General features: G+C 47.2%; 1 protein-coding gene across 6 annotated transcripts; it reads left to right on the top strand.

The window, feature by feature from the left end:
- Positions 1–6: 6 nt before the first annotated feature.
- On the top strand, positions 7–11,206 carry LOC123072585 (uncharacterized). 6 transcript variants are annotated; one of them, XR_006435265.1, is made up of 8 exons: positions 7–418; positions 488–1,277; positions 1,356–1,525; positions 1,611–1,680; positions 2,845–2,959; positions 9,628–9,687; positions 9,766–9,872; positions 10,607–11,206. XR_006435265.1 is itself a non-coding variant. In XM_044496161.1 (7 exons), exons 4-7 carry the CDS (start codon positions 2,885–2,887, stop codon positions 10,814–10,816), a joined length of 459 nt encoding a protein of 152 aa, XP_044352096.1. In that variant the 5' UTR covers positions 903–1,277; positions 1,356–1,525; positions 1,611–1,688; positions 2,845–2,884; the 3' UTR covers positions 10,817–11,206. The 6 variants fall into 6 exon arrangements, 5 of the variants coding, with proteins under 5 accessions (XP_044352096.1, XP_044352097.1, XP_044352099.1 ...); XM_044496161.1 differs by lacking the exon at positions 7–418 and having other exon boundaries at positions 903–1,277; positions 1,611–1,688; positions 10,600–11,206; XM_044496162.1 differs by lacking the exon at positions 7–418 and having other exon boundaries at positions 903–1,277; positions 1,611–1,636; positions 10,600–11,206.
- Positions 11,207–13,340: the final 2,134 nt, after the last annotated feature.

Here is a 13,340-nt window from a genome sequence, read left to right on the forward strand (position 1 = left end):
CCATTCCTGCAGCCTGGCTGCGCCTTCGCGAGCCTCCCACACCTGCCCCCATCACTCCTTGCTTTCCGGCGATATCCGGGGGGGCAGCGCTCTCGCAGACGCGCGTCCACCACGCGGCGCCCCCTGCTCCGCGTCCCCCGCTGCGATGACGACACGCACGGTCGGAATCTTCTGGTGGTAACGCCCGACGACTGGCGCGTGGCGTGCAGCGTGAGGAGACCCTGCAACAAGCCATGCTTGCCCGGATGGGCGGAGATCGAGCAGGAGTGGATTCTGTGGTGCACCAGGATGAGGGTGCCCACGAATCTTACCTTGTCACGGCCGGCTCTCCTCTCTCCCTCCGCGTTATGCATTGGTAGCTTTGTTGGATTGGCAACGCCGGTGAAGTTCGATATTGGAGGTAAGCAAAAATCTCGAGGTAGATTGAGTCTCTATATACTCCCTCCGTCCCAAAATTCTTGTACCCTATAAGAATTTTGGGATGGAGGGAGTATATACAAGGCTAGCTAGATGAGTAGTATCGATATACGGTTAGGATTAGGGGTTGTTTGGATTGGGTACGGAGTTTTTGCCAATTCTGTTTCCCGTAAACTCATTTGAAGGGCTAATCACCTGAAATTTGCGGAATTGATAACTTCCGAACGCACTGCGCTTTGTGTTTCGATCCGAACGTGTTCTGTACCGTTAGATCAATTGGCGTGGATCTTGAAGCATGTGCTTGACACGTCATGTTTCTCGTTCGTTCGTTCCAGGAACTCCTCGGCCCGAACGAACGCCTTATCCTCTCCACCGTCACTTTTTCCTTCTGGGCTTCTTTTCCCCATCCCCATCGTCTTCACTGAGAGAGAGAGAGAGAGAGTCGAGCTGGAGCAGCCGCGCCTTGCCGCCGCTCACCGGTGAGGCCTCGCGGCGCCCCATCGGTGGCTTAGATTTCGGGGAGGCGCTCGAGGGGAGCGACGGCGGCGGAGACCTGGGAGGCGGCGGAGGTGCTGCTCGCAGGAAGTGGCGGTGGCGGCGGCTGCCACACCAGCGGAGCTGTCCAATGCCGCAGCAGGGCCTACCACGGCACCGGCAAGCTGCCTGCACTGCAAGCGGGGAGCGACGCCGGCGGCGACTTGGGAGGCAGCAGAGGTGCTGCTAGCAGGGAGCGGCGGCGGCGGCGACCGACCCTCCAGTGGAGCTATTCAACGCCGCAGCGGGGCCCTACAACGGCTTCGGCACGTTGCCTGCGCAGGGGCCTACCACAGCGCCGCGATTTCCTCTGGCTTGTCGACAAGGTGGACTTCTACCTCGGCGCCGTCTTCGGCAGCATCGATACGGGGATGGTGGTGGCTATGCTCATCTCAGTGTTGCAGGTGCGGCTCTTCTTGGCGCGGCCGAGGACGATGGTCATGGGCAACGTGCCAGAGACGCCCATCTACCGGTGGATGGACCAGTACACGACGTGCTCGACGGCACCCTTCGCGAGAAGATCACCCGGTGGATTGACGACGACGACGAACGAACCTCGTCCTCAACATGTGTGGTACGTTACAACAACTTGGTCTCAAATTTTGCCCACATCTGAGCATCTCAAGCGGAGCATGTCTGAAACGTGCCTTTCTGGACAGAGCGATTGGCAGCATCGACACCAGTGGTACGAGTATGCATTTCGACATGGCAAATTTTGTGTGGAAGATGGTAATTTAGTGAGTTGAAATTTCAATTTGCAATTAAATTTAGATAGTTCATTTTCACATGGCAATTTTTTTCTTCGACCCTGCATCTGTGACACCTCCAGTTCATCTACGATGTATCAACTGCAGGATACAAGTTCGCTAGTGTTTTTGTGTCCTGCCATTGCACATTGCTGCAACATTTATTTGTAGGCTGCCATTCTGTGGTTTGTTCTAGAGCGCACATGGCAAGTTGGAGATAAAAATGTGACCCCCCCTCCCCCCTAAAAATGATGGAAAAATTGTTTTGCAGTGATGGGAAGTTGATATGCACCCCCATTGCAAATTTGCCATGTTTTTTGTTTGGGAAACAACAATAATTGATATGGCAAATTCATATATTTGACATCTTTTTGCAAGAAGATCATTTTGGTTCAGTCATCTTATAGCGGTAAAAATGTCATGGCAATTTTAAACTCATTGTTGCCATGGTCAATTTCAATATGTAGTTTTTGCTTTTGGCGGTACAGATGTCATGGCAATTTTTGGCAAATAAGCTCAGTAGAACACGCTATAGTGGTACTGGCCAAAGCTTCCATTCCGAGTGGTGCTTGTATTCAGGGTCTAATATGACTCATTCACCAGTCACTGCAACGCTCTATCTAAATAGCTTAAGGGTTGATGTTTCCAATCCTGTACATGGCACTTTGGACATATTCTGCAATGAATTTTGAGCCTGAAATTGATGTTTAAGAAAGTATTAGAATTTAAGGACACCTGCGTGCTAAATCTTATCACAGAGCTACAGAAAAAAGTAGATGAACTGATTATATTCTTTTTGTTCATATAGAAGTATCTATTAGCTTGAAAGACTCATCCTTTAATAGTATAGATATGAGGAGCTCACTGATGGCAAACTCAGCTGAAATTTGGGTTGTTCATAAATTATCAGATACATAGTTCCTTATCCATGTATTTCTAACAAGAGATTATATGCAACTGAAGTTTAAGTCATTATTTTTATTGCTATATGATATTAGATGACTCAGGTTTTTACCATATTAAAGAGAATATGAATTAGAAAGAAATACGAAACCTTAGTAATTTTGTTCTTCTTTACCAAGTCACTGTCCAAGCATCTTCCTCCTGCATATGTTGGAAACTTCACGCTGTCTCTTGTTATTTCCAGCTTAAACAGGTGCATCTTTGACCAAGTATAGGACGGGCAGATGTCGCGAAAGGAATACTCATGGTTTCTGAAGACTGACTATGCTCCCTCGAGTACTACGCAGCAACAAACTCAGGTCAGTGTGCATTAAGATCTACAATAGTATGTGGTTGTAATGCAGAATTGAAAACTTTACCTTGAGTTTCTATAATTTGATCTGGTGACTTCATGTGCTAAGGACTTCCTTGTAGACTATGTTCTTCATGGTCGTTAATAAGGGCTCAGATCTTTTTCGCTTATTTGAATTATTGATTTGTTCCTTGCCCTTGACCTTACCCTTGCCCTTACCATTGTCGTTGTCCTTGATGGCGAGAATCTTAATGTTCCTCTTCGCAGTGGCTCTAGACAATGCGACGTATAGCTGACCGTGAGAAAATATAGGGTCCGGAGGTACACTCCGACAATCGGGATGGTCTGCCCTTGCGCCTTGTTGATTGTCATGGCAAAACTGAGCCTAATAGGGAACTGCTTCCTCTTTAACTTGAAAGGGAATATATCGTCATCGGATGGGCAGAGAGGTATCCGAGGAAGGAACACCCTCCTACCAGCATGTTGTCCTAGCACGATTTCTGCATCGATGGCGTTCCTTTGGAAACCCCGGACCACAAGCCTTGTGCCGTTACACAACCCATTAGCTGGATCAATGTTTCTCAACAGTATAACGGGGCAATTTAACTTCAGTTTGAGCGCATGCGGAGGCAGCCCGTTGGGAGTCAGGTTGTTCAGGAACTCTGGGGCATAGTAGCCGTGTGGATCATCCTCTGCAATATCAAAACTGTGGTAGATCTTCTCTTCGCCCTGGAAGCGCTCTATCATGCGTGTGTTTATCTTATCAACGTTGTCGTTCTTGGTGGAGAGGATCGCTCGAGATGTCATGTAATTTGGATCAGCCATGTTGTTGTCTAGAGCAGGAAATACATGGTCGATTAGCTTCTCTAGGTCAACGCCGTCCTCTGTTGGCTGCACACAAATATCTTCAGGGAGCCTTATGTTGCCTTCCTCATCGGTTTCCTCGGTGCCGTTGCCTACCCTTAGCAAGTAATCTGCAAACCACGGGTCATTATGCGCTCTCATGTTGGTGACGAGCCTTAGTTGGCGCATGCCCTTCCATAGGTACGAACTCCGCAAGGTCGCATCGATTATCTGACCTCGTGACCCCTTCCTGACGACCGGAAGCACCTGCCTAAAGTCCCCACCGAACACGACAGTCTTTCCCCCGAATGGTCGGTCCCGTCGTCCCATGATGTCCCGCATGCTATTGTCCAGTGCCTCAACCGCTTGCCGCTTCGTCATGGTGGCCTCGTCCCATAGGATGAGTGAAGCCATGTGCAGGAGCTTGGCTGTTCCACTTTGCTTGGTGAAGCTGCACGACCCCCCATCTTCAATGCTGAGTGGGATCTTGAACCTCGAGTGGGCTGTCCTTCCTCCAGGCATGATGGAAGCCGCGACGCCTAACGTCGCCGTAGCCACCGCGATCTTGCCCTCGCCTCGAACCTTTGTGAGTAGTGCCTTGTATAGGAAGGTCTTCCCGGTGCCTCCTGGGCCATCGACAAAGAATACACCCCCATCACCAGCATCGACTGCTGCCAGTATCTCGTCGTATGCAAGCCTTTGCTCAGGGTTTAGTGAGGACGCTAAAGCAGCATCGTTCGCGTCAACCTCGATGGATGACTCCTCGGTGACTTCTCTGGCCTCGCCTCCAGTAGTGTCATAGGTCTCGTCGATGTCCGGAAGAAGGAACAACGCTATGTCTTTGCCCATGGACTGTAGCATGCCCCTAATGTCAAGCAACACCATCTGTTCCACTGCCTTTGAGCACGTGTGTGATCGGCGGTAGTCATCAGACATCGCCTCTAGGTGCCTATCCCATAGACCGCGCACGTCACCTGGCTCGCAGAATACCAAGATTGTTGCAAAGAGCCTCCTGAGTGAGGCTGGCATCGCGAACTGTGTTGACTCTGTAAGACACTCGTCAAGCGTGTTGTCGGCCTCGATGAGGCCCAATCTCTCGGCAGCCTCACGGAAGCTATCACAGAGCACACCGTCCACGGTCCGCAGGTCCTCGAAGGATGTCTTGCCTGGTACATGGTTGAGCAGCACTCGCAGAAAGTACCGCTCCCCCTCGGCTGGATGGGCTGACACGATTCGACCTACTTGGTGCTGCTTTTCTCTCGGCCTCCAGTACTTCTGTCTCTGCCATGTGAAACTTCCCGGAAAGTCCTTGTACAGGATATCCCGAGCCCACACGTGCTGCTGATTAGCAAGGAAATACTCCGTCAGCATTGATTTAGATGCATTATCACGGGCAACGACATCGATCAGGTCCTCTCCTGCTTTGAACGTGACACTATTCATATTAGGGAGATGAAGCGGCAACTGTAGGACCGACGGGAGACTCTCAGAAAGGTTGAAGCCGAATATCCTCCACATCGCCTCCGGTGGAGTAACCCATCTCGCATCAACGTACCTTTTAATCTCGTCTACAACCCCGTTGCTGTCAGGCTGGTCAATGCTGAATGAAGCTCGATCGTGACCCTTGTATACGTATTTGTAAAGGTACTTGACGGCCTTGATGCTGGAGCACACCTCGACATTTATGTGCCAGTTGAACATCCGCAACAGATAAGGGTTATAAGGCACGACCCATCTGTTATCCAGGATTTGACGGCGTACCTTAGCCTGACGACCATCGTCCCGCCGTTGATAAACCGGGTATGAATCCTTCCCCTGTAAGGTGTTCTGGTTGAACGGTCGTGGGTACTTGCTCTTGCACTTCAAGTCTTGCATGCACACATTTTTGGGATGAAGATTGCCACATGGTCCGTGCATCATATGCTTCACGACCATGGCATAGAGCTCTGGATACTTATGCCTGTCCGGGAGCTCTGCCGATATGAGGCGATCATACTGCTCTGGCACCACGAGTTTATAATTTGAATTCATGATCAGCAGGAAGTGTGCATGGGGGAGGCCTCTCTTCTGGAACTCAACGACATACACATACGCTACCACAACACCAAGGATGTGTTTTTTGAACAACATTTGTTTCATGGTCTCTAGCTTGGCCTTGAACACGCGTGCGACAAGATCTGGTCGGTCCTGGGGTGTCTGGCCAGGAAGCAGCTCATTCAGTATCTCCTCCCAGCTAGGATTGCATGTCATAGTCAAAAAGATGTCAGGCTTCCCATATGTCTGCACCAGTGCCATGGCGTCCATATGCCTCCGCTTCATGTCTCGGTTGCTTCCTTGATGCGTCCCTGGTAACACAATCCTCTTCCCAATAGCGCTCGCTCGCATCTCCCCAACCGCGATGCTATCCACAAGGCCTTGGTATAGATCGGCACGTATCTCTGTCTGGTGGTCCCTGATCCACTTCAGCCTACATCCCTCAATCTTGATGAACATGTCGACACCCCACTGCTGAAACAGGCGTGCTCCGTGCAGTATGGGGTTGAATATCGCAGGGCGCGTCTGTAGCCGGTAACAGTAGTAGTCCCTGACAGAGACACACAACCGGCTGTTCCCCTCTGTGGAAAGACGTGAAATAAGAAGGTTAGGTACCATATGGAAGGATAGAGAACTTTTTGTGGCATATAAGCATACCAACCAGGCGCACCTGAATCGTTATCACGGTTTCTTCTTGGTTGTTGTGCAACCTCCCAAGGGACATTGTGCTTAGGGATATTTGGATGCCAACCAAGCTCCCCCCTTGGGAAAAAGAGGGGATACGAAAGCGGGTCATAACAGCCATCTGTGGCATGTATACTATACTTCTCGTTGTTGTCCCCATAGAGTGTAATGCTGCGGTTGAACCTGTTTGCTAGATCGCTTCCCTCGACCCAAATCGCAGCCACCTCGGATGACACGGGTCTGTTATATCTTCGTTGGTCTAGCTTCTGGTCAATGTTGAGGTCTATCCGGTACTCCTCGAGATTTTCCTTATGGGCACCCAAACTCCTAAACTGCTGGGAGTAGGGGTTTTCCCTGAGGACGTCCACTAACTTGCTGACAACGTGCTGGTCCAATTGCTTGGTGGCCTCCTTGCGATGGATTAAGCTAGGATCGTCGTCGTAGAAGTACAACTGCAAATGTTCAGGGCGAGATCTTGGACCGAACGAGTGCACCTTGTGGTACATAGTGCCATGTGCTCGAAACGTGTACACCCCGGACTTCATGTTTGTGTAGTTGTTGTCTAGGCTGACGCCAAGGGTAGTGAAGGCGAAGTGCCCGTTGAAGAACCGAATGCTCTCTCGGAAATGCCGAGAGTCTGCATCCGCGCTTGACCATAACCTCATCAGCTCTGGGATAGGCTCGCGTTCAGCTAGCTCAATCTCCCCGTTCCGACAGCAGAAGCCATTAGTCTCGTACTGGAACTTCTTGGCCTTGCAATGGTCGCAGTTTGCCGCGTGCTTCAGGATGTGCGTGCTGTCTGGGATGTTCGAGTAGACATAGTCGAAAGGATCTAGGTCGATAGATCCCGTGTTGGAGGATTCTACGGGCTCATCGAGGTCCGTGCTATCAGTGTCGGATGCTGCAAGCATTGTGGAGATATAACAAGTCACGATGGGATGCACATCATAAACCAATAATATAGAGGGACGGGCAGCGAAGGACGCCTGGGAGTACCTTGACCGCCAAATAGGTAGTACTCATCATCCATGAGGTCACCGGAAAGTCCATTCTCGTCCATGATGCCGCTAAGGAAGGCTTCCATGTCAGCTGCAACATTGTTGAGCCGGTAAGTAATGGTTTAGTGTGAGTGGTCACCGGGAGGGGAGTAAAGGTGAGAGGGTTACCATCGGTCCTGATGGTGTAAGACGGCGTGCTCGACGAAGGGGAGGAAGCCGGTGAAGCAGCTCCTGTGGGCGGTGTTTCTGAGCTTGTTGCTGCTCTGTTCACATGCAAGGTACTTGGGTGTGGAGACCTCCGCTTAGCTGCAAAGCTTGCATTACGACGATCTAGCAACGCTGACCTCTCACCTTCTACTATGCTTTTCCTGTGCACTCTTCATTTTCCGGCACTCCCTTGAATGTTCTTTACCGCCATAGCTCATTTGTGAGCTCGCTCGTGAGCCCTACGTTGTGCTCTGGTCTCCTGGCTCTGCTCATGGGCTTGATTCTGGTTTTCATGTATTCGCTGATCATTGGTTTGCTGCGAGGCATTTATGAGTTCGTCGGCGGCCTCATTATTGTCCAGGGTACGACTAATGTACTCGCCTGCACGGTTGAGGAGCTGGTAAATACTGGTCCAACTCACATGGACATAACAAGTAGAGTAGAGATGGGAGGATTACTGTCTGATTCGAAGCTGTAACCAGCCTTACTCGCTAACTGGGGGGAAGGAGCTGAAGCGGCGGGGTCTCTGGCATGAGTAGTCGACATCAGGTTGGGCGTAGCTAAGGTAGCTGCATCTAGGCGCGGCATTGCGATGGATTCAGCTCAAGGGATGTTGCGCCTAGCCGTGAGTATTGCATTGCGCTGAGCTAGCATCTTTTGTTTCTCCTTGGGTGGTATGTTCTGCACACGTGCTCTTCGGCGGGCGTTTGTCTCCTGCTTCTCCTCGTCTGTCATATTTTGGTATGCCACCCTTCTGCAGTAATTCCTCTCTTGATTCTCCTCGACCGGCATATTTTGGTAGGACGCCCTTCTGCAGCTGTTTCTCTCTTGCTTGTCCTCGACCATCATATTTTGGTAGGCCGCCCTTCTAAGGGTGATACTTTGTTGCTTCTCCTCTGCTGTCATCCGTTGCCTGGCTTCTCTCTGACGGGCATTCCTCTCCTCGTCTGTTTTCTTCTTCCTAGCTGCTCTGCGGTGTGCATTGATTTTCTCCTTCTCTTCAGGTGTTAGTCTATCCCGCCGTGCTCTGTATTGTTCTCGCCTTTTCTGTTTTTTGTCAGATGTAATGATTGCATTTGAAGCAATGTGTTCAAGACCAGTGTGTGAGGTGTTGAGTCCAACCGCTATATCTGAGCCAATATTATGCTCGATGCTGTTTTGTGTTCCTTGAAGTGATACACGGTGATCATTGTAAGTGGCTTCACGAGAGTGATTTCCTGAAAAACCATTGTGTGGACCACTTAGGTTAACAAATGTATAAATGCAAGCTGAAATTTTTTTATGCGTAAGGTCGATACCGATTGGCGTTTGAACATGTTGTACTGGCTGAAAGGCTGTGAGATTGCCGGCTATGGGAACCATCATAGCCACATGTGTGTGCACATTGTCATCATCATCGGAAGACGAAACACTGTAGTCAGTGGTGTCCGTTTGTTCTCGTATGAAGAAACCAGATGGTGGCCGGGGTGTATTGGTGGGTTGTGATCTTGGTGTCCTCTCATAATCAAAAACTGATAAAATTAAGCTAGGCTAAGTTCTGAAAGCTTATTGAAGACCTTATGTTGAGACATTGAGTGGCATACACATACCTCTTTTCCCTTTATCATACAGATGCCCTCTGTCCTGTGACATCTCTATGTCCTATAGCTTTATGTTCTTATTACCTGCATTCTTTTGCATTACAAAAATGATTAGATGGTTACTGTAATTATGACGATATTAGCAATACAGATTGGGGGAATAAGTGCCATTCTGAAACGTTCTGCAGTTGCTGTGATTTCTTTGCATTGGGTGTACTTGCTGGAAAGCAGTGTTGGTTTTGTAAAGGATCTATATGTTTTCATGCATGAATTTCACTTCAGTTCATAAGAAGACGGTGTTGTTCTAACTTTTACTTTTAACATATCAGGATAACTCAGTCGAGAACTTTAAAAGAGCAAACAAGATTCTGGCTTTGGAGTCTGAGCCGGTAATTTCTGATTATTTTCGCTTGAATGTGTAAAGTTTTGTGTTTCTTTTCTTCGATCACATGTCTATTTATATTTAGGTTCAAATATGGGATTTCTCTGCGCGAACAACCTTCATATGGATGAATGAATGGAACCGTATGCCCCAAGATCCTCGGTCTAAGATCCTCGGCCTTCTGACCAGGAGGTCATATCTTCTCGATCTAATTTGCCATTCTATTGCCTATGCTTAATTTCTTGCATAAGATTGTTATAAATTAATTGTACAGTTGTGTTGGTCATAGTCTTTTATCTCCTAGCTACTTCTTAAGGCTTTTCTACTGCATTACTACTAATTAGCCAAATTAATCACCATTTCTGTTATTTCCTCCTGCAACAACGTAATTTTATTTGAATGCGGAGCACTGGAATGCTATATTGCTGGTTTTTTGAGTAAACATTCACTGTCCTAATGAAAAATTTCTACTTTAGTGACTTGAATTTTCATGTGCACATGGGTAGCAAGTAAGTAATAGTTGCTTTTAAGCGGGTTGAAATTGAAAGTATGCTTATAGCCCCCATATCTCCGAGCTTTTGAAATCTAACCTCGGCTCAATGCTGGAGTGCTAAGTTCGGCTGATGCCTGAAGTTCTACTTATGTCTGGCAAGTTATAAGCATGTTTAGCATTGTATATATTGGTACTGGTACCCCCCTCCCTCCATAATATCAAAGACGATGACCGATCTGGATTGAGCCGGCTTCCTCAAAATAGATGAGTTGGCTTCTGCTAGGTTAATCCAGACTCGACTGGCCTGACTAAACAAAGTATACACCATGTTGTACTTATGCTTTTGTTCAGTCCTTAAAGGTTGAGTTAAGTATCTTTGGAATGTAGGTAATTTGCTCAGACATCATGAATGCATTTTATTTGTAGGCAACAGGTGAGGATGGTGGCAGGAGGATGTACCTGCGGCGTGAGGAGATGGGTGCAGGAACAGCCGGCGCACGGAGGTGGCTGGTTCCGACGGCCTCAGGTGAGGATGGTGGCAGGAGGATGTACCTGCGGCGTGACGAGATGGGTGCAGGAACAGACGGCCTTGGTGAGCAACACCATGAGAGGAGATGGGTGCAGGAACAGACGGCCTTGGTGAGCAACACCATGAGACGGGAGCAGAGGTTGCTGGTTCCGGCGTGGCCGGACTGGTTCCGTTCCGGCGGATGTGGCCGGAGGGCGAGTATGGGTCCAGCGAGAGGAAAAACTGGCGTTCCTGGTGACGTGCGATGACGGCTCGATGGAGCTTCCGCACTTGTTTCTTTGTTTGGTTTGGCTGGGATGTGTCTTTTTTTTGGTTTGTTTTTTTGGTCAATGCATGGAGTACTGTTGTTTTTCTTTGGCCGGTGAGTGATCGTGGTACTGTTGTTTTTCTTTGGCCGGTGCGTGATCGTGGATTGAGTCGTAACTGTTGTTTTTCTTTGGCCGGTGCGTGATCGTGGGCTGAGTTGGTGGAGATGTATCTGATCGTGGGCTGAGTTGGTGGCGATGTATCTGGTTCATGGGCCGTGTTAGCAACGGGATGCGATTGAGGGTGGGGTTGCGGTCGAACCATCACGACGACGACTGCATATCCCTCTTTAATAGTAGAGATTTGTATATATAGGCACGTCTAATTTCATGCTATTTCTTTTCATTACATTACTAGAGAAATTTTTAATCCCCCTGTATGTCCTTTGTATGTCTTAAATAGTCCATTTTGGACATCGGCACTGCTTAGAACAAACAAAAAAGAATAACCGATTTATAATTGTAACATATTTGTGAAATCTAATGTTATTGTAATACTTTTAATAGTGACTTAATATGGAAGTATATTTTGGGGAAAATTGTGCATATCCTTTTCATGTTCCTAAGGATAACTTAAAAATGCCAAAAAAAGAACTTTTAGAAAATTGGAGCAACTACTTGGTATATCATTTAATTTCACTTTTGTTGTGCATGGAATCTGATTTCACCTCTATCGATGCAAAATCATACTATTTGGTACGCGATCATGCCTTTTGCACATAGAAGCTCTACTACCTTTTATTTTTTGAGAGCAAGTTGACCTTCATGCCATCAAATTTCTATGTGAGTGAACACAATCAAATTTTCCAAATGTGTGGTCAATATATGGCGCCCATCTATTGTTTCAGCTTTGATGGCTCAAATGTGGGGCTTTGTTTGATTGATTAATACCAAGGTTCCCTACTTGGTACTACTGATTAGTAAGAAACACTTTTTATTGTGTATGTTTTACAAAATAATTTTCACCAAAATATGTTTAAGCTATGTGTGTCACGTATAATGGTTGTATATAAAGTGGTGTCAAAGAAATGGAACCCATTATTAGACAGTAGTTGTTAAGCATTTAAACTCGAGCCAAAGAAAAATACAAATCAAAAAACTGTCTGGCGCAAAAATAAAGTCATAAATCATAACATAAATATCTATTGCATATTGAAGACACATTTTTTTTTCTAAACACTCAATTTTGCAACCAGAAATTGGTGAGTATAAAAGGTTACACAAACCCTACAATATAATCTTCCGGCTCTTCTTTTTGACATTACATGAATACTACTAAGTAGCTTATGATCTATACATCAGCTCACTGTATTGATCTAATACCATTTACAAATGATACATATGGTCATAATATGGTGTTCCATGGAAAAGAAAATATGACTGATTATGAAAAGTAACCAAACTTAACTAAGATGGAAATAGGACCATATTTGTGAACGTAATCACATTTCATTCCAATTTTACTTTATAAACAAATAAAAAATGTTCTATTTTAGAAACATTATAAAATTCTAGCCCGCGCATCGAGCGGGCCACTCTACTAGTTGTCACAAAACTAATGCATCAACTCCTATTCTGCTTTCCATGATGACCAGTTCTAACTACAGTCAATATTAGGACATAAACCAATGAGATAGTCAGAACTTCTCCAGTCTTGTTCATCCATCCATCATCATCATAAACATAAACATGTGAGGAGGGAATCAAAATAACCAGACTTTCTGGTAGGCCTAATCAAACTTCAGATCATACACAGATACTGCTGGGGATTACAAGACCATGGTACAGGTGGATATTAGGCTAACCACAAACTTAGTTTCAGGCCATACAGTAGAGTTATTTTCAGCCTAACTAATCAAACTTCAGACCATAGACTAATTAGACTTTGGTAGTTACAACAAACTTACAACTTGAGTTTTTAGAGACAAATAATGCTTGACAGTAAAGAGCAAAAATTCCAGATTTGACAATAAAGTTCAAAATTTCAGACTTGGGCACGAGGAGGACCTGCACACTTGCAGAGTATTTGGGCACGAGGAGCACCTGGATGAGGAGGAGTTGCCTGTGATGTGGCGGCGGCTCACAGCGCGGGGGGGGGGGCACTAGTGCAGAACCAGCCTTTAGTGCTGGTTCGTGACGGCCTTTAGTGCCGGTTCGCCAACCGGCACTAAAGAGTGGGGACTAAAGGTCCCCCCCCTTTAGTACCGGTTCGTCATGAACCAGCGCTAAAGTGCAAACACGTGGCACGAGCCAGGCCCGGGTGCGTGTAGGGCTTTAGTACCGGTTGGTAACACCAACCGGTACTAAATGTTTGGGTGTTTTTTTTTAATTTT

Source organism: Triticum aestivum, chromosome 3B (assembly GCF_018294505.1).
Source record: "Triticum aestivum cultivar Chinese Spring chromosome 3B, IWGSC CS RefSeq v2.1, whole genome shotgun sequence".
Taxonomy (NCBI): Eukaryota; Viridiplantae; Streptophyta; class Magnoliopsida; order Poales; family Poaceae; genus Triticum; species Triticum aestivum.